Source organism: Melopsittacus undulatus, chromosome 1 (genome assembly GCF_012275295.1).
Source record: "Melopsittacus undulatus isolate bMelUnd1 chromosome 1, bMelUnd1.mat.Z, whole genome shotgun sequence".
NCBI lineage: Eukaryota > Metazoa > Chordata > Aves > Psittaciformes > Psittaculidae > Melopsittacus > Melopsittacus undulatus.
In genome coordinates, this window is record NC_047527.1 from 96,268,466 (window position 1) to 96,289,846 (window position 21,381).

Below are 21,381 nucleotides of genomic sequence, written 5' to 3' on the forward strand. Positions count from 1 at the left end.
ATGGGAGCACTGACCCATATCTCTTCCCATTGGACGTCATGCAAATGAGCCTCTACGTCACTTCCTGGGATAAATCGAGCGCCATTTTCTCTTTCTGGCTCTTGATGAGGAGCGGGTGGAGGCTGAAGGGCGGGAGCGGGGTGGCGGGTGCCGTTCGTGGGGTTTGAGCCAACGTTAGGCCCAGACTCCGGCGATGCTGGTGCCGCCGCAGCCACCCTCGGGGCGCGCGGAGTAGAGCGCGACAAGCAGCAGGCGGAGGAGGAGGAGCCGCGGGGCGGGGCACCGGGCACGGCAAGGGAGGGGCGCAGCGGGGCGGCCGAGCCGGCGGCGGGGCCGGCGCTGTGAGGAGCGGGAGGTGGAGGCTGCAGCGCGGGACCGCGACCCCCCAGGCGGCGACGGCGGCGGCGGCAGTGAGAGCGGCAGCGGGCGCCCCCTGCAGCCTAGCTGGGTAGGTGCAGTGGGGTGAGCCGGCTGCGCCCGCAGGCGACCCGCCCCGAAAGGTGCGGGGGAGGCGGGGCGGGAGGTGCCCGGCGTGGGCGGAACGGCCACACCAGCGGGTGCGAGCCGCAGTGCTGGCGGCTATCGGTTAGCAGCGGCTTTAGCGCGCCTTGGCAAGGCGCTCAGATCCCAGATCTCGCCTCGCTGGGAGCCGGGATGCCGAGCCGTCGGGACTGGTCGCTGCCAGGGTGTGTTGCACCTTCTCAGCGCTGGAGATCCTCTGTCTCCCTGCCCGGGAGGCACCTGGGAGTGCCGGAGGCATCTATGCTGAAGCCCATGCGGTAGCAGGATGGCTCCAGGCGTCCCGCAGGTGTCGGCCCCGGGGTGTCAGCTGCACTGCGAGTACCGCCGGGGTGTGCGTTGCGGCTGGCTAAAGGGGCGCGGATGGGGCAGAGCTGTGGGCGCCCAGCTTCATCTTCCTGTGCGGCGGTGGCCGGCGGGGTGTGCCGGCCTTAACTATCCTTGCTAAAAGTACGGCAGTGTGCGCCCTGTTCTCTTCAAGGCGGCCCTCGTGGGCTTCAGTGGGAATAATCCCCCTTCCCGGCCCGCAGCGCACACGAGCAGGGGAGGGACTTCCGGGTATGCCCGTGGTCGGAAGTAGAAATTAGCCTAATGAGACAAGTCCAACAGGGAGTTGTCTCTGCTTTGAGTGCTGTTTACTGAACAGTTTGTTTGAATAACTTTTTTTTATTCTTCTAATTTCTGTCAATACTTAGGCAATGGAGCGTGTAAGGAGGCAACTTGACAAGTTGTCTCAAAGTCTGTGCATAAAAAGTCTTGATTTTAGACAATAGGATTGTTTGAAACAATTTATGGAAAACTGTAAGGTGCACGGGAATAGTCTGCATGCAGAGCTAGAACTAAAATGTTAATGGAATGCAAAATTGCATTACATATTCTAGTGGTACTTCAGCAATACATAAATAAAAATCAAATGTTTATGAATAAGCAGACATATCCTGTATAATGCAAATCATTAAAGCCATTTGAATACATTTGCCTTGCACTTGAGAGCAAGCAGTGGGAAGTTCTTTTGGTCCTGCATTGTAAATGGAATAGATACTTTTGCTGCAATGGTTCATAGTACTGTACTGTCAAAATTATGAACAGCTCCCTTTCAACTGAGAAAACTATGACCAGTAAACTATTTGGGGAGAACTGGTTGTTTTCCTTAACTGTGTTCTATAATTTAAAAAGAACATATGTGAGCCCCTTAAAGTTTTAAATACTTAAAATACAAGGGAAAGATTCAGTCTTGGGATCTCCAGTCCAGTCTATATTCTAGAAATCTTAGTGATATTTTTAGTGATTTTGAACAAGAAAAGGGATTTTCTTTAGAGCAATATTTAACCATGTATGTTATAAATATGCTGTATTATAAGCTGTAATAAAAACTGGAGTTCTCACAGTTCATTTTATTAATGAAATTTTATTAAAGTTTTGTACAAAAAAACAACAACCCTCCCTGAAGATATAGCAAATCTTCAGACACAATAAAGAGCACAGAAACAGTTTCATAGTTCTTTATGCTCTCCCACTGGGAACTCCTTGGTTTACATTAAGTTTTACTGAATGCTGGAAAAGCTGACTTGTGTTTAAACAAATCTTTCTGATGACACCTGTAGCTTTATGTTTTTTCAGTTGTCCCCTTGCTGAATTTCAGATTGTGGGTTATCTGTGCTGTAGACTGTTCTGTGCATCTATGTGGAATGTCTTTGGGTCGTATCGGCTGACTAATGCAGTACAAATGCAGTTGTACTTCTCCCTAAAGTTGCTTGGGTTGGTGTATGGCTCTCCTGCTCATTCGAGTAGGCTCCATGTAGGTGCTTAAGTTATAGAGTGACCTTGGGTCTTGCTGGGTTCAGTTTCAGGCTGATGATGATCCCTAAGGGAGTCTAGCTCTCCTATGAGTCACTGTGCTCTAGGAAGGCTCCATGAATTTGAATGGTATTATAGCCCTTTCTTCTATCTAGTCTTGGATAATGGAGGCTTGATTGTGTGTTAATGAAGCGTCACAATAGCTATTTAAACCACAACAGTGGTTTAAACCATGTAGTGATTAAGTTTGTTTCAACTGGACATTTTAAGTAAGATGCAGGTTGATGCACGGTATTTTTGCACAATATTTTTATCCATGTAATCACATACCTTAATGCATTTTACTCTGTTAGCAGCTACCGAATGATGGCCATCTTTTATGTTGGATTAAATGCCTGTTTTAACAGGTATGTGATTTCTAGCTAAGAAAGAGCAGAATTATTGTGACTATAAGAGATCTGTAATTTGAGTCTCCCAAAAGCTTTCAGTTTAGTTGCACCAAAAAAACTTGTTTATTCATTTTTTTTTATACCCTGGGTTTTCTGTCAAGATAAGGTAGAGTTATTTTGTTGACCAGAACTACTCCCAGTAAGTTTTATTAGTGTAATATAATTGACAGTAAATGAAATAGTAAGGATAATATCCATTCTAACCAAGTGACTCTTTTTCTTTCCAGGAATAGAATGTCAGTGCTGTTAAAACACCTAGAGATATTGATAGGCAACTATGTATGTTTCTTCCCTCTCCCTCCAAAAGCTGGATAAGCTTTGATGGTGCCAACATGCCCGTAAATCCGGTTAGGTCTCTTTCAGAAGTCACAGTCCAGGGAATGGAACCAACCACCTGTGTAATAACACGGTTGAGCAGATGTCCAGGTATGACTTCTTGGAGGGCTTGTAAGCTTATCAGAAAACAAAACAAGAATGATTGAATTTCTAAAGCATTACTAAATATGAAAGGACAAAGTTTCACAAGCCTTTCATAATTTCCCTACTACAAGTGATTCTGTGAGCAATGGCCTAGTGAAGGCCAGCTTCCTAGGAACACATCTGGAGATCTGGCTTCTGTGTGGATTGTCTGGTCTCTAAAAGGGTTACATTGCAGCCTTTTTCTCTGTGGACCTTCTAATAAGATTTCTCTCTAATTGCCTGTTCTCACGAAATCTCTAGAAATACCCGATTATCTTGTTTACTAATGGATTTTGCAGGACATAAATGCGTGCATGTGGAAAGCACATCTGTGCATCTACCCTGCTCCAGGTCCATACCAGCTTCATATTTAATTCTATTTCATATGTTTCCTTAGGAATGCTAATGGTACTGTAAAGAAAAAACCTTTTGCTGTTACTGCAGTCTGTAAGTGAAAAGTTGCCCAGAGAGGCTGTCATAGCTCTGTCTATGGAGGTTTTCAGTTTGTTGCAGAGCCTGCTTTGACTAGGAGACTGCAATAGGTGCCTTCTTGAGTTCCCTTCCAAGGTGAATCAGTATTGTTCTAAGAAGTAGGCTAAAAGGAAAGCAAAAAGGAACTATTTTATGGGACTTCTCACTTTGAAGAGATGAAATGTTAGTATTTTTGTTTTTTTTTTTTTAATGCAGAGATATTATAGTCAAGTGTAGTTACTTGGCAAAGTAGAAGTATTTGTCTTTGGCTAGTAAGGTACTGTTCAGACTGCTACCTTGTTGTTTAGATTAGTATTAAAATACTGTAATACTACTGGTAGAGTTGCATTTGTGATCTTCGTGGAAAAGCTGAATGTAGTTGGGTGCTATATGGAATGCAGGTGTTGTAGACATGAAGGGAACCTTTAGTGTTGTATAGAACTCAAGTTTGCTGTATCATTGCAGAGGTGCTATCTAAATGAACTGTAAATGCAGCAATAAACTGATGGATAAAATGCCCAAGCAAGGGTTGAATGACCTTTTTAGAATTGAGTTTGGGGCATCAACTGCTACAAGTTTTGATACTAACTTGCCTTTGTTCTGTGCATGCAGAAGTACCTCCATGAAACTAAAAGTAGCTTAAGATAAATTTGTCTTTTAGGTAGCCAACATAGTGGAAAGATCAAGACTCTTGGGTGCTAGAGTAGCTCAGGTTTAATTTTACTGTAATGCCTTCATACTGAATTTGCTGGTTAAGAATGGGATGCATACCAACAAAAGATTGACTTTAGTTATGCATGAAAACAGTGCAATCCAAAGCTTGAATAATGTGCAAAATGCAAGAGAAATAAATAAGCACTAAACAAGTATGGATAATAAACTCTATGGTAATCAGGGAGTTAAACTGGCATCTTCAGGAAATAAGCTTAGAATGATGAAATTTCAGTGACCTTTGTGATGGGGTGTTGCTGGTCTAATTGATACAGAATGTTAGATGAGTAACATAGAGTCTTGCTCCAGAACAGTTTGTGGAAGTACCAACTGAATAATGTTGCACATGATACAGAAGTACACATACTTATGGATTGAAGATGAACTATATGAAAAATTGAATATGTATTATTTCTCATTTTGATTAATGCTTTCCATTTCAGAAAGATTGCTGGTTAAGAAAACTTGAGATACATGGATGTTGCATTACTATACCACCTTTGTAGACTAATGTTTCTTTTTTTATGAGATAGACATGCCTCAAGAAATGTCTGCTTCCTGTCTTCGATAGCCTCAATGTATCAGTTAAAGGACTGAGATGGAGGAAGTGTTTCCAGTGGAGCCTAACATACTGAACCACATATCCTTTTGGCTGATCTGAGCATGGTGACATCCTGTCAGCTCTTTTGTTACCTTCAGTGGGCCATAGGGTTGGTGCACATAACCTGTTATCATAGAAGGACTGATCATAAAGCTTTAACCGGAGACTATACAAATTCCCAGTCGACTTCACTTTAAAAAGAAGATTTTACAGCTTAATTTCACTCCTTGGATTTCAATAGTGTCAGATTGTTTACTCTGATTTACTCCATTCTGTCTAGGTTCCTGTTCCACACCTACCCCAGTGGTATCAGAATGTCTTCCAGACTTCTTAGGGATAAAAACCATTAGAAAACAAGACTAGCATCTGTCAAATGGGGTTCCCTCTCCATTTCTTTCTGCATAGCTTTCCTCTGGGGGGAGAAGAAGAGGATAATAGCATGTGAGTTATTTGAATTTCAATTAAAAAACACTCAATTGCATGTTTTTACATAAGGTTTGTTCTTTTTGTTTTGTTGAATGATGACATACAGAGTAGAAAAAGTGGGGGTTTGTTTATGTTTTTTTTTTTTGGTATTTGCTTTTGGTAAGGCTCTGCTTGTAGATCCTGTCTTACACAGGAGGTTTTTTTTTGCGACTGTTTACAAGAAAGTCTTGCATTTTAATGCAAGGATTTAATATTAACACTGATTTTTTCCTTTTTTTTTAAGTATAGCTTTTTAAGACATTTAAGGACCATCAAGGTCTGCATACTGTTTGGGATTTTTTATTTTTATTTTCTTTCTCTTGCTAAAACTTGTCTTGAATGGGTGAATTGTTTAGCAATAAGGCCTGAGATCTTTTAAACTCTGTTAGGTCCAGCTAACTAAGAACAAAGAAATACCTGCAAAGCTCTAACTGACCATTTTCAGTAGAGTAGTTCCTTTGCATTTTGTGCCGAATTAAGTTTCTTAAATCTCAGTCTAAAATGCATTGTACTGTAATATAGGTAAGAGGTGATAAAGGCACATGCTTCTAAGCCCAAGAATGTACCTTATAACGTGCTGGGAGCTAAAGATAAACTAATCCATGGGAATACTTTACGATGTACTGAGAGCTGAAGATAAGCAACTGATGCATCCATAGCCCAGCTGCGTGGGGAGTGATGAAAGACTAGCTGTTGTGGAAGTGCTAGACCCTTCCTGGTGGTTATGTTCTAGACAAATGGGCAACCATGCTGTGCACAGCCCTTCAGATAGATGACCCGTAGCAGATAATCTGTCTCTCTGTAAGCTGGACTCCAGTTTTCTGGAGGGAGTATGGTAGGTTAGAAATCGAAATTCTGGAGTAGGAGAAGGTGATAGAGGAGACCTAAAAGTATGTGAGTGTAGTAGAAATTTGTCCTGCACTCAGTGTAATTGGCTATCAGTGCCATACATTTAATTTCTACTGCATTAATATTGTAGTACCTTGTTTTATGACAAGGTCCAGCATAAAAAATTTTAATAGCATAAATTTCCTGTCTGCAGGAAATCTGCGTTTTGTCATCAGTTATATTTTAAGTATGTATATACCTGACTACAAATCAGATTATGAAAGGAGCTTTCATCTTGACACTAATGTTCAAGGTGAAAGGTGCTGAATTCCTCCTTCCTAAATGAGCTGATAGTAACTGGTGTTCATATTCTCTTACAAAAAAAAGACAAAACATGGAATAGCTTCAATATAGACACAAAGAAATCCGGAAGAAAAACTTGTGATTTTGTTTAGATAGAAGAAATGTAAAGGATCCTCTTCCCTCTCCTCCCCAAATAATATTCTGTTTCCTTTAAAAGGAAGCAACTTCTCTACTGGGAAATATTAATGAGACCAGTTCTTTGGCTTAAGGCTTTTGCATTTTCATATTTTAAGACATTAATACTGTTAAATGCAAGTGTCTATGTTCAAATATTCCATTCCATTTTTTTTTTTTAATTTCTTTTTCAGGAAAAGTGCAAAATGTTTCAAATTCCTGTTCAAAATCTTGATAATATTAGGAAGGCTCGAAAAAAGGTGAAAGGCATACTTGTGGATCTTGGGCTTGACAGCTGCAGGGAATTGTTGAAGGTAAAGCATTTGAAATAATGAAACCAATCTGAAACATATTTCACTTTTTGTGTGTATATTGTGTGTATCTCGCATAGATATTTATGGTCGGGATCTTTACTTGAAGGATTACTCATGACTGACTCTCATATGCCAAGGACAGAATTTACTGTTTTAGTACATAATGTTGACAGAAACTCAGTTTTGGAACAAGGTATGTTATAGATGGTGATGCTAGTATTAAAGTATTCTTCAGCAAAAGGAAACAGTACAGCTTTAGGAAAAGCACTGCAGACTAACAAAATATTATTTCACAGCAACTTCCTTTGCATTCTTTTAAAATCATAAGAGATGAAGACTTGACTAGTCAGGGATATCCTGACACATCAAGGGCAAACCTCTGAAGGATATACAGATTTTCAGTATTTCTGAAAACAAACAAGCAGTTACACCCAGTATTCTCATTGCAGGCCTTTAAGCTTTATGTTCAGGGGAAAGTATGAAACTTGTCTGAGTTGTATTCAGTTCTGCATTTTTAAAATGTATATGCAAGTGCACTGGAGTGATCAAGAAGACCTAGTACTGTTGTTGCCCCTTTCAGGAGGAAGTACTGTGGAACAAGCAGGATAGATTCACACCATCAGGTTGGCAAGACTAATACCAGAAAAAGTGCAAACACAGTAATGCAACTCAATGACTACACAGTGTATTTCAGCCAGCTGGTCCACAGTTGTTTTTGGGGTTTTTTTTGGCAGTTTAGTGTGCGTATGTCTTTACATTGAATCAAGGATTTGGATTAACTCTGGATGATGGTACTAAACCAAGTTAACTCTGTGGGAGTGCTGTTGTGTCTTATATGGTGTTTTTTCTGAAACTATGTAAATGATTAAGATCTACATGCATAACTAGTTCTGGATCGTTTTTGGCAATTGCATTTAAAAATATTTGATATATCTAAATATGTCATAAGAGCTGAGGGAAAAGTGTATTTGTCTAATAATTTCAATTTTCATACTGTTTTAATTGTATTATATATTATTGTTTTGTAATTAAACCTCTAAGAAGCTCTTCTGTGTTGACCCTTGGAAGTAGAAGTGTGTTGATGGTGCTGTTTTTTTGCTATGAAATTGACTGCAGTTTAACTTTTTGATTGTAGTATGGGTTTTAATGGTGAATGAGGAATAAAGTGTTTTTTTGGTTTTTTTGTTTTTTTTTTTTTCTCTGGGTGGTGGTGGTGGTGTGTGTTTATTTGGTGGTGTTTCACTTTTAATAAATGGCGGTGGTAACCCCAGCAAACCTGGCAAAAGTTCTGTGAGATACAGGCTAAAAAAGATACAGTTTTATTTATTTTATTTTTTTTTGCAAATAATTCTCCCTCAACCAAGTTCATAACTTCAGTTTGTTTCTTTCAGATAATCTGTGGCTGGTTTTGGTAGAACTTTAGTAGCAAGAAGAATGGTTTTTAGAACTTGATTTGTAGTTGGCTCGTATGACGATGGTATTTCTTTTCGGTAGAACAGGGTGTGTGGTGTCTTAATAGGTGAGAAGTATGTTAAGACGAATGTCCTCCTTGTCATCTCCCGTCCCCAGTATTAGGATTGATTTCTGGACATTCTTGTGTGAGGAGGCTGGACAACTTGGGAAATGGTAGGAAATTATGTGATACAGACTTGACCTGCCATCTGGTCTTAAAATTGGTCTTAACCTGTTCTAGTAAGCTATGATAATGGACAGTAGTTTATGAAGGAGGTGAAGGAATTTCACATTCAATTAGTATCTCTGTTGCTTGGAGACTGAATGGTTTAGCTTTTAGGCTAAAAGTTCTTCATTTGTCTCTGCTAGGAAGAAAACGTGAGCTTCTGGGCTACTTTACTAGTTTGATTCTGCAATTACTCTTAAGGACTTTGTAATGTCAGAGGCTTTCCTGTAGTAAACCATTTTAGCTTCTTTAACATATTGTAATCTTTAAGTCTTCATTTAAGCTCTAAGCATTTTATCTTTTTATTCTGGAAAATGGTGATCATTTTAATACAAAAGCAGAACATTTTTGGGGTAGGCTATAAACTTCCAGAAAACTTTTATAACTGTAATTCACTCCCCAGTGTGTTTGGCTGAAGAATTGTTAGTAAATCTTAAGTCTCTTCATATGTTTTCTCTATCAAACATATGTAAGAGAAGCATCATGTTTTCTGAGGCTGACAGCTTTCTCTTGTTCCATGCAGGCGTTCTTTCTAAGGTGTTTTTCTGTCTTTAAGAAGGTTTGGCTGAAAGGCAGATAGATGGCTTATTCAGTGCTTAGCTGTTGATTAGAATAGAAGGGATTGCTGGTTAGAATGGAAGGGGTCTTCTGAAGCCTAGGTTCTTCAGAAATGCCTAGCAAACAGGAATGTAGTTATTTTTTTTTCGTTAAGTTTGTGTTTGTATATATGTGGGCTTCAGAAAATTGGAGAGGAACTGAAGATTTTTAGGGTGGTAGCTGGCTTTGACTTGAGGGTCATAAACCTCTCTGATGGGATTGATTATAAGAATGCTATAAGGAAAGTTGTTTTCCCTGACACGGTTGTTCCAGATACAATAATACTGTTACTTTTACAGGTTGAGAAAAATACTGCTGCTTTTTGTTTTCCTAAGTTAAAAACAGGGCAATGCTGTGAAGGTTTAATGCTAAACCCTGTTGCAAAGTAAACTTTGGTGGTAAGTTAATAAATTGAAGTAAATGGTGAAGGGTTACAGATGCAGGAGGAGGAAAGCAGAGGGAGAAAGTACCTTTCGTGTTCACTGTGAACTTGGCTAGAAGCAATGGAATTAAAGTGTAAATATTTTCACTCCTACATTTTCAGTAAGTATGAAGTGTTCAGAATTCCTACTAGATTACAAGGCAGTCATAAACAAGTATTTGAGGTAAAATAAATGAAAAAGGGATTAAAGTAGCAATTTCTTAGAACTGAATTTTGGGGTCTGTATCCAAATACCATATGGACTTGGCATTCATCTGCTTTTTTCTGTGGGTTTTCCTTTTTTCTTTTTCCTTGCTTTGTATTGAGACTGTTTTAGTATTCAGAACACACTGCAACAGCGGATTATTTCTTGTTTTCTTTTTCTCTTTCAGAATCTTAAAAGTTTTGACCCAGGTGAAAAACACTTTTGTAACACTTCATGGAGTGATGTCTCTCTTTGGGAGTCTGTGGGCAAAAGGAAGGTATGTAGTTGTGTTAGAGATTCTGGGTAAATGTGTATATGGAGTTGCTGAATTTTGTCACTTTCAGAAGTCCTGGAAAAGTTAAAATACACCTTCTTATGGTAAAAAGTGCAGCTTTAACATCTATTTTCAAAGTAGTATTAGGAATAATCTTCCATTTCTTCTGTATTCTTCTCTGTAATGCATCTGGTTATAAGGACTCTGTATACCTTTTGCTTTAAGGATGCAGCATTCAATATTGAGTATGATGTCACACTAATGTTCTGCCTTTTTAGCCTATTCTGATGTGTAGTCCTAACATGCTCTTGTATACAACATATTTCTTGTTTCTTTGGAAGGGTGCAAATATGGTTGCATAGACTTAAGTGGATTAAGCTGAAAGTGGCTAGGGATAGATTGCAGTAGAAAACATGCTCCAGTTAGATCAGTGTATGTGAAAAAGCTTTTAGTTCTCTGTGGCTGGAATCTTGTGTGAACCTAGTATCTGCAAGAAAGGCAGGGTTGAGATGAACAAACCAATATAATGTTACATTCTGGCAAGTTTCTAAGGTACTATGTAGGGCATAAGAATATATCCAGAAGAAAAGGTAGTCTTTTCTCAGTTTTGCTGAAGAGTCTTGGGGCTCCTGATTGCTTCCATGAAAAAGGCCCATCAACAGCATGTAAAGAGCAGTGGGTCTGTAGTTTTCATCCTGAATCCAAAGTTAATGGTTTAGAACAGTGTGGTGGCTGTTTGTCAGGGTTTTTGGGCTGTTCATTTTTGTTTTTTAAATCTGGCTAGATCATCTTTGAAACAAGCAGAGGCTGCCACATGCAATAGTTGTATATATATGCCCTCAACATATAGGCTGACCAGACAGAGCCATTCAGTCTTTGTCAATCTGTCATTTAGTAGAAAGCAACTCTTCCCTCCCTTTAGGACCTTTGTCCTCTGTCTCCTAGTTCTCCTTTCCTGAACTTGGTTTCACACATTTAAGATTCATTCATCTGTTCACATGAATTTGTGGATGAGAGTCAAATGTGACTTGTTTGGGTCTGTAGAGACCCAAGCACTAGCTTCTTAGTGTCACTTCAGATAAGGCTTACAGTTACCTTCAGTCAAGACTACCTTTAGTTTAGCTGAACATTAATGGTTATACTGGTTCCCTCCCCCCTTTTTATTTCTTTTTTATGCACATGGAAAATGTCTCCTTCTATCAGGTGTCTTCGCTCCAGTCAGCATATTTTATGAGCTCTAGCCTTGCTGATTCTTTTTTTGCCTTTTTCCTTAGTCAGTGAACAGAGAAATATATAGTGTTTGGAGACCTGTGTTGGATGAGCAGGATAGGTTCCATGTCTTCCCCAGACACAAAACAGGGAAGAGGAGGATGAAGACAGAGAAAATGAAGCTTCCTGTCTAAAAAAAAAGTTGGGCTTTGGGTGGTGTGGTTTTGTTTGGGTTCTTTTTTTGTTTGTTTGTTTTTTTGTGTGTGGGGTTTTTTGTTTGTTTTTTTTTTTCACAGTCCTTTAGGAAAAAAAATAGCCATTTCATTGAAAATAGAAAAGAACTAAAATTCTTGCACTAGAGAGGGAATCTTTCATCCCTGTTGTCTGGAGAAAAACCAGGTAGAGAGACCTGATCTATTACAAGAAGAGAGGATGTCCTGGGTTCAGCTGTAATAGTTATTTTTCTCCTTCTTAGTAGCTGGTGCAGTGCTGTGTTTTTGGCTTTAGGCTGAGAACAGTGCTGATAACACACCGATGTCTTTGTTGTTGCTAAGTAGTGCTTACCTCTGTCAAGGACTTTTCTGGCTCTCACACTCTGCCAGTGCGGAGACACACAAGAAGCCACAAGGGAGCAGAGACAGGACACCTGACCCAAACTAGCCAAAGGGGTATTCCATATGACAGCACGTCATGCCCAGTATATAAACGGGGGGAGTTACCTGGAAGGCCCAGGTTGCTGCTCAGGTTGGTCTGGGTATCGGTCGGTGGGTGGTGAGCACTTGTATTGTGCATCACTGCTGTGTATTGTTTTTTTTGTTTGTTTTTGTTTTTTTCCCCTTTCCCCTTTTAGTTTTATATTCTCTCCCCTTATTAGTGGAAGTAGTGGGTTTGTATTATACTTCAGTTACTGGACTGTTCTTACCTCAACCTGTGGGGTTTATATTCTTTCAGTTCTCTCCATCCCTCGGGGAGTGGGGTGAGATAAAGAGGGGGTGTGAGTGAGCATCTGTGTGGTTGTGAGTTACTGGCTGGGCTTAAATCACGACAGAGAAATACAGATCCTGAGTCAGCTAATCAGCATGACCAGTAGTATCTGTATCTGTCCAAAAAACCAAGATTGGAATCTTTCTGATGGTGAACTTCAGTGTGGTGTTTTTAATTTGTTGCTGTGGAACAGATCTGCCATGCTATGTCTTGTTGATACTAAAGTTGTTCCTGTCTATTTTCTTTAAACAGCCGTGGTTCCTTGACATTTATCTCATGTATCTTGGCATCATGCTGCTTAGATTTGGAAAGAAAGAAGTTGGTCCTTGAGGATGTTCTAGAAGTTGTTGCCATAGGGGAAAATAAGTTGTTTGAACTACATTGGAAGCTCAGTAGGCTGGAGATGATGTTTATTTAGATGAATTGGTGGTTTTACCATTAGTACTGGTTTTAGGGAGACATTAATAATTATAGAAGAACTTCCAATTTTTGGAGGCTGTTGTGTCTTTCTGCTTGTCTCTAGGTTGTGAGGAATGTGAGACTCTACAACGGAAAGTGTTGCTGCATTATGGGGTATGTTCTTTGGAGTGGGACTCATCAAGTTTTCCTAAATGCCTCTAATAATCCTTTTTTGAATTCCATTTGTACAGTTTAGGGTTGTGTTGGTCAATCTCCAAGATGCTGCCTTTGTTTTCTAGGTGGCCTGGAATTCTGATAAATCATCTATAAAGCTGAGAAGCTTCTAGTTGCACGTATAAACATATAAAACAGCTTAAAGCCTATGCAATGAGCACATGCTGATGAAATTATTTTTTAATAACACTTATTTTCTAATGTGTCTGTGTGGAAGAGTTCTCCTTCATACAGAAACAAGATGAAAGTAGCAGGCTTTCATGTACTTCTGTTGAAGCAGAATTTTGGGGATTTTTTTTTTGTTGTTTGATTTATTTTTTTTTTAGTTAAGTAATGGGACTTTAGGAATTGTCTTAATTTGATAGTACTTGAGGTACAAGACTTTCCTTTTTTCTTTTTTTTTTTTCTTTTCCCTAAAGTGTCATGATTCTTGCCTCTGTCAAAAAATAAATTATCTAAGAAGGCATGGAACTTTATTTCCCCTAGACTTAACAATATGCAGGTACTGGGGTGGTTTCTTAGTGATATACTGCAATGCTTATTTGTGTAAGAATAAGAACACTGTACCTAACAACATTGTTCAGACTTGGTAGTAAAGAAATACTTCCAGTGTGTTACACTATGGTATAAGTTTATGGCTACAGAAAGAGCCAATCCAGAGATGGGGTGGAGGGGAAAGTAAAGGGTGTATGGGTCCAGTATTTAAAAAGCATACGAGCTTTTCTAAGCCTCAGACAACAAATGAAAATAAGCAGTCACTGCTCTGTCAACCTGCCTTCTTCAGAAGTAAGGCTAATGAGGTACAGCTTATAATAATGCTCTGTATGCTTCTTTAGTTCAGTGATGCCAGCGGCCTTTCTCTGCTTAGTATACTTTAAACGTAAAATTGAAGTCTCTTCTAATCTGCTGTGTGCTGTTTACTAGCAGCTGAGACCAGACAGCTAAAGAGTGTTAAGTAGAAGATGATTAACTGATAGTTTCACAGTGTACTCTTCAGCAGTCTTAGCCAGCCACTTTGTCTGACCCAGTCTTTTGAATCTGGAGGTTAGATTTTGATTTTCATCAGGAGCTAGTAGATGACAGCTTCATGGCTATATGAAATGACAAAAAAATAACTGCACAAATTTTTGTTGCAGTTCTCCATATGTTATCTCTGAAACGTGCTTGGATGATCTAGCTAGGCTAGATGCTGTAGTGGTGGAACAGCTTGTTCCCTTTGGATGGTGTTTCTTAAGGGACATCAGTGAGGTGAAAAACACATCTGAAGGAACAGACAAATTATACTAGATGTTTCAGAGTGCAGGTTTGTCACCTGGATGCTGCTTTGACTGATTCTGTACATTTTGGTGGGAGCTAGGCTTAACTTCTTAGGAAGTTAGTAAGAAAAAATGGTTGATAGACCTATAAGCTTTGCAGGAAGAGCAAATAATACTCATATGGATATGAAAAGTAATGTTGTCAAGTGATACGTAATCAAGGGACAAACCACTATTTAGTGGAAGATAATTAGGTTTGGTTTTTTACAATTAAAATATTTTTATGAGAAGAATCTGTATGTTCTGTAGTGAATGTGCTAGAGGAAATTTCTTAAAGAAATTACTGTGATGGGATGCCCAGTATGTTGAGATAATACAAAGAGGTCATTGTTACTGTATCATAAAAGGGGGTTTTATTCCTTTCTATTATTAATCTGGCTCCAAGAGAATGTTTGGGGAAAAAGTTAATCTTCTGTGGCTTTTGGAGAGCTATCAGTGAAGAGTAGGGTATTGAAATACACAAAAAACCTCTCACCCCTTCTCTCTTTTTCTCCAGTAAATAGGAGGTGGTTCTGACCTAAGTAATGCTTTAAAAGTGTCATATTTAAAGGGCTACTATTCCTAATTGTCGAGGCTTCACCTCGTGCTTACAAGTGGCATATGAATTACTCTTAGCTTGTTCTGTGATTTCTGTCTTTAAAAATGGGCTTCAGAATTACATCTTGTGAACTTGAGTAGAAACGAACTCACTTAAGGCTTCTTTATAAATTGTAAAGAAGCAAAAAGGGCACAAATGTTTATCCCTTTAAGTATGGCATCTTTAAGTCTGCTTTTCAGAAACAGAAGAAACTGAGAAGATACATGCTATACATCCAATGAAGGCATTTTTGAGAGGTGATAGTGCAGGCTTACTTTCAAACAGGTAACAGGGATTTAAGAATCAAGTGGCAGTTTCTAAGCGGATGTTTTTGTTTTGTTTGCAGAGATACAGAACAAAGCCGTACTGCTGTAGCTTATGCAAGTTCTCATCAAAATTGCTTACTTCATTCAAGAATCATTTGCACCGCTACCATGAGGATGAAATGGACCAAGAGCTGGTGGTTCCTTGCCCAAAATGTGCATTTGCTTCTGATCCAAAAATAGTGGGAAAACATATCCGGATGTTTCATTCATCTAATAAAAGAATACAGAACTACACAGTCAGCATTTTGGATGGCATGAAACAATTCAGGAGTGACATCATAAACTTTACATGTCTAAAATGCCACTTCACAGACACATTGTATTACAATATGAAGAAACATGTGCTGATGAACCATTTTGAGAACTTAATCAGTACGTATTTTGGCCTGAAACCTGATGGAAGTAAAGGGGATTCTGCTGAGCTCTACTGTAAAAAATGTGATGCTTCTGCAAACAGTGAAGATTCTTTAATGTATCATGTCTTGACAGCTGAAATACACAGAGACCTGGAGAACAAACTTCGGTCTGTGATTTCAGAGCATATTAAGAAACCAGAAATTGTGAAACAAATGCAAATTGCTCCAAAGCCTCCCCAGAGTATGTCAGTGACCTCTCCATCTGCACCACCTGCCACTTCCACAGCAGGTTCTGTATCAGCTCCATCTTGCATCCAGCTTGCGTTTCCACAGAATAATCAAAACCAGAGTGTGGTGCAGCCAAATGCCATTCAGAACACAGTTGGATCACTGACTGTTCCAAGTGCCTCTGGTAGCCTTCCTCATACAACTTCTGCTCCAGTTGTTACCCCCCCACATGTTGCTCTTGTATCTAATAATCTTTTTGTAGGTCAGAATAGCATGAATATTCAGCCATCACCTTCCCAGCCTATCATTGTTTCCCATACGCTCCCCCTTAATCAGCCTGTGGGGACTGTGGCCCCTTCAGTTCTTCCTCTTAATCAACCTGTCACGCCTGGGCTCTTCCCTGTTAATCAAACCATTGGTACCATAAATGGTCCGCTTGCAACTGGAGCGCTGCCTGTTACTCAGCCTGTCAGCCCTGTAAATCAGACAGTTGCACCAGGAGTTATCTCTGTCAATCAGTCGTTTGGGAATGTGAATAGACCCATTAGTCCCAGGGTCCTTCCTGTGGCACAGACAGTTGCTTCAGGTGTTCTCCAGCTTAACCAGCCTGTTGCTTCTGGGCTTGTTCCTGTCGGGCAGGATGTCAGACCTGGCTTTTTTCAACTTAATCAACCTGTTGCCCCAGCAGTTATCCCAGTAAATCATCCAGTTCATCCAGCAGTTTCTCAGAATACAGCTTTTTTGACTTCAGGTTCTATAGTTCGGCAGTTGATTCCAACTGGTAAGCAGGTTAATGGGATACCTACATACACACTTTCCCCAGTTTCAGTTACTTTGCCTGTACCTCCTGGTGGGGGAGTAGCAACTGTTACACCACCACAAGTGCCCCTCCACCTAATGCAGGCTGGGACAATAACTCAGTTTTCCCAGTCACCGGCTAGTGTACCCTCTCCTCCAGTGGTATTAACGTCTCAGAATATATCATTACAAGCCTCCCTTCTTGGTCTTGGAACAAGTCAGGATACCAAACAGGCTAAGCAGTGGAAGACTTGCCCTGTTTGCAGTGAACTTTTCCCATCAAATGTCTACCAGGTGCACATGGAGGTGGCCCACAAACAGTGTGAACTAAAAGTGGACACAACCCCAGCACCTGAAAAACTTGCAGCTTGCGCACCCTTTCTGAGATGGATGACAGAAAAGACGGTCCGATGTTTCTCTTGTAAGTCTTTTCTGTGTGAGGGAGAGCTCATGAAGCATCTCTTGATGCATGGTTTAGCTTGCTTGTTTTGCACAGTTACTTTCCATGACTTAAAAAGCCTTGTAGAGCACAATAAGACAACACACAATGGGAAAAAGCAGTTACATGCAGATTATAGCAACAGAGGATTTCAACTAGGTAATGATGCTCAGGGTGACCTTGTATTTCCTCACTTTGATTTCAGTACAGTGTTACCAAAAGAAGACATTGGTGAAAGAGAAGTACATTTGGCTGTGCTTGCTGGACTAAATTCAAGGACACTTGTCCCAGTTTACATCAAAGTAACAGCTCAGACAGCAGAAACGCAGGGCAGATGCATGAGAAAAATGTTAACCTGTCCCTTTTGCTATGGTACGTTTGCTGGTAAAGAAACCTATGAAAGGCATTTGAAAGAGCGGCATCATATAATGCCAACTGTACATACTATTTTAAAGACTCCTGCTTTCAAGTGCATCCACTGTTGTGGTGTGTACACTGGAAACATGACCCTAGCAGCTATCGCTGTACATTTGCTCCGTTGTAGAAGTGCTCCCAAAGACAGCAACTCAAGTGTGAAGATGCAGCTTGAGCGTACTGAGAAGAAAGAGCTACTGCTTGTAAATGGTGAAAAGCATGATTCTATGACGCTGAAAAGAAAACAATTCGATTCCTGCTTTGTTGCAGAAGACCAAAGGAATAAGGAACAGCAGTCTCTGAGCTTAAGTACTGGCATAGCTCTGTCTCCAGAAAAAGAAGTGAATTCAGGGGTAGTGCCTTTTAAAAGACAGAAGATTAGTAACAGGACTGATATGAAGAAGCTTCCTTCTAGTGAGGATCTTCGTCTTCTAGCAGTAGATCCTACACAGAGTGATCACAGTTCGTATGAGGCTCAAAAGCAGTTTTTGACAGACTACTTTAACAAGAGGCCATATCCTTCTAAGAAAGAGATGGAGTTACTTTCCTCACTGCTGTGTGCATGGAAAATTGATGTTGCATCATTCTTTGGAAAAAAGAGGAATATATGCTTAAAGGCGATGAATAATCACAAACCATCTGTGCTGCTGGGTTTCAGTATGTCTGAACTAAAAAATCTTAAGCACAGTTTGAATCTAAAAGACACGAAGCATTAGATATGTAAACAAGCTTTTATAACAGCTAAAAGGAACCCATAATTGCATCCTTATTGATTTAGCCATTTATTGTATTATTTGTTTTGACTTTCAGACTGGCCTGTTAAAGGGTGCAGTAGTACAGTCTTGTTCAGTTGTGACTTACTGTGAAAGGCACACGTAGTTGTGTATTTGAAAAGCTAAAACCTTCAGACTTGCACATCTGGAATTTGTTTTAGCTTTGTACTTTTTCTGGAGTAGTTTTTTTATTTTCTTTTCTCCTGTTTCCTTTTTTCCCCTCCAGGCTCTCATTACACTTTTTATACTGCCATGTAAAACATTTGTCCTGTTGAAAACAAATTTTATTTTATTTTTCTGCAATGTTCTTGTCTTTTCTAAACAATAAAATGTACAATGTTGGTTAAAATACTGAGGTAAACTACGTGAAAAAAACATATATTTGATTATTTGTGAGTTTAACTCCTAATTTTTTTAACCAATTTTTGTTTTATCTACTGAAGAAGTGATTGTAACCTTTACGTCCATTGCCTTTTCAAATTCTTGATGCACTGGTAGCAATAAAATAGATGGCAATCTTCTTTTTTCCTCAGCCAAAATACCTGTGCCAGGTAAATCTGGTGACTTGTATTATCTAACTAGTACTGATTTGGTGGGGATTGAGTGACTTGGTGGTGCCCTTTGAAGTGTTACTATTAACTGACTTGAAATGGTTGTGTGTTATCTGTTAAATCTTGCTAACCAGATGTGGTTTTCTATTGGTGTTGAAGCCTAGTTGTTTAAATACCTGTTCAAAGTTTGTGCAGTTATAGTAGTGGCATTTGGTTTATTTTCTTTTTCAAAAAGCAAAACCGCATTGGTGGGAGTCATTGCTCTTAATACATGGAATGGATGGCTTTTGTACACATCACTTACCTATAGAAGCCCTATCCAAATATCACCAAAGTTTGGTGAAAAATGTGATTTTTGTTTTAAATAGCTGGTGCATGAGGTTAGTAGGGGGAGGCACTGCCCTGAGCAGTGCCTCCTCCCACAAGAAATTAGACCTCAAAAGGTGAAAATTGTACAAACTGCAACTGGATAATTGGTAGCATCAAAACTTTAAACTGTTGAGTACCTGAACCGACGTTACGTAGTGATTGTTCTTTATTGTCCTCTAGAGAGCGTAAGAATAGTATAAAATCCAAATAGAATAGCTTGTTCAATGTAAGTTACCATCCCTATTACAGATTATGGAAGAGCTGTTGGGAAGGTTCACTTTAGTTGAAGAATAAGCTATAGTACTGGTGGCCACATTGAGACTTTGTTTGGTACTGTTCGTTCTTTCTGGGTGTGCTTGGTTTTATCTTGCTTGTCAGACAGTGCCTCCAGTATTCATTATTGGCCAGTTATATAATAACTTAAAATATGCATTAATTTTTCCCTACTGTTCATCCCCTTCTCTCCACCCATCTTTCCCAGAAGTAAAAAAACAAATGGAGCAGGCTCTCCCGTCAGTTCACTTGTGCCAGTGTTACAAGGAAAGAGTGATGTGCAAGCTTATTTCTATTTTTTTAAGCAGTAAGTGTACTTTTTGCCCTGTGCAGTAGTTTTTAAAGCAGGCACAGAATGTTTTTGGTGCAGTTTCTAAAAGGGCATGATATTTTTTAGCAGAATTTGTGGCTGCCCACCTGAGGTTCTATAAGCTGTTTGAAATTCTATTTTGGATGCAGTCTTGATATTTTCATATTGATCACTTCAGAGAGTTTTGATGTATATGTAACATATGGTTACTTAAACTGAGGGAATCTGCTATTTGGAAAAACCTAGTTATTTAATAGCAGTGCTGAATAGGCATAGACACCATTTCTAGGAATGTCTGCATGTCTCACTGCAGTGAGTGACTGTGAGTAAAAAACCAGTGTGGTGATCTAGCTTAATAATAGCTCATTGAAAATATATGATATTTGGGAGTAGCACAGTTCATGAATCCATTTGAAAGACTGAGCAGGGATGGATGCTCTATACAAGTTCTGAAGTCTGGGCACTCAGTTTCACTTGTAAAGCCTCAGTACTGTGAACCCTGCCACATTTGGGTGGTTTATGCAGGTTATCAGTGAAACTCCGGCAGGGAGGAATTTGGCAGTATGCATGAGGGGAAGGCTTGCTGTGAATGGTTAAAGATTGTTACCTCAAGAGCAATGTGGCTTGGAGTAGGGAGCTGGGAAGTCATTTCAGGGTTCATCCATGCTGGGAGCTCCAAGGGAATAGTCCAGTCTTGCTAGCGTTTTCCTGCATAGTGTCCAGTGGTGATGTTAAGCATTTTCTTTATTGGACTTTGATTTCACAGTTCGAATAAACCAACTTCCTAACTTTCTCTTAGATGTGTGTGTAAATGATTACCTATCCCACTGCTCCCCTCCCCCCTCTTTAATACATTCAGGCAACTTGATGTGAAAGTTTCTTTTTCAGTGCAAAATAGCTGTTAAAAGACACAGAAGGTAAGTCTGACCTTAAAGCGTTGATCCAGATGCTTTAGGTAGACTTTAGTACTTTATATTAATATTTTTTGTTAACTCTACAGACACTTGCATGTTTTTGTAGAGACTGGCGTTCTTACGTCTTTGCTGTCACTATATCCTTCTGCTCGTACTGAGTAAGGACTGCAGAAATAAACAAAAACCAGATGAATTTTGAATCTGATAGTGACTGACACATAGTATGGTTATGGTTTTCAGGAAAGCCAAGGAACCTGAAAACAGGCAGGTTACATCAGTGGCTTTAACTACATCAGGCTTTTCTTGTAGGCTCCTCATGTGTGAAGTCACTTCTTTAGGAAGTGTTAGTCTGGAAAGATGCTGCTGCCCCTTGTCTACGGCTGTGTGTGGGCAGTGCGGTAAATGCCTGTCTGGTACTTTTCTAAGGGCAGGGCCTGACACACGTGGTACATGCTGTTGGGGAAAACAAGTCTACCAAAGAAGCTGCCCTCTGCAGGAGACTTTCTGAATGTAAGTCCTTAAAAGACAAGAGTGAAGCTCTGGTCCACTGTAAAAGAAACCTGGTTGGGAATACTGGTTGGTTTGCAGGATAATTGTAGCACGTACTTGTTCCTTATGGGAATCATTAAAAATAGCTGCATGTAT

The 21,381-nt window shown here is 39.8% G+C and overlaps 1 protein-coding gene across 5 annotated transcripts; it reads left to right on the forward strand.

Moving 5' to 3' along the window:
* The first annotated feature begins 340 nt into the window (after positions 1 to 340).
* Positions 341 to 20,620, forward strand: ADNP2 (ADNP homeobox 2). 5 transcript variants are annotated; one of them, XM_034059972.1, is made up of 6 exons: positions 387 to 448; positions 2,993 to 3,191; positions 5,288 to 5,448; positions 6,972 to 7,091; positions 10,180 to 10,269; positions 15,332 to 20,620. In XM_034059972.1, exons 4-6 carry the CDS (start codon positions 6,984 to 6,986, stop codon positions 18,260 to 18,262), a joined length of 3,129 nt encoding a protein of 1,042 aa, XP_033915863.1. In that variant the 5' UTR covers positions 387 to 448; positions 2,993 to 3,191; positions 5,288 to 5,448; positions 6,972 to 6,983; the 3' UTR covers positions 18,263 to 20,620. The 5 variants fall into 5 exon arrangements, with proteins under 5 accessions (XP_033915861.1, XP_033915863.1, XP_033915858.1 ...); XM_034059970.1 differs by lacking the exon at positions 2,993 to 3,191 and having other exon boundaries at positions 341 to 448; XM_034059967.1 differs by lacking the exon at positions 387 to 448 and having other exon boundaries at positions 3,177 to 3,191; positions 4,940 to 5,448.
* The last annotated feature ends 761 nt before the right edge of the window (positions 20,621 to 21,381 follow it).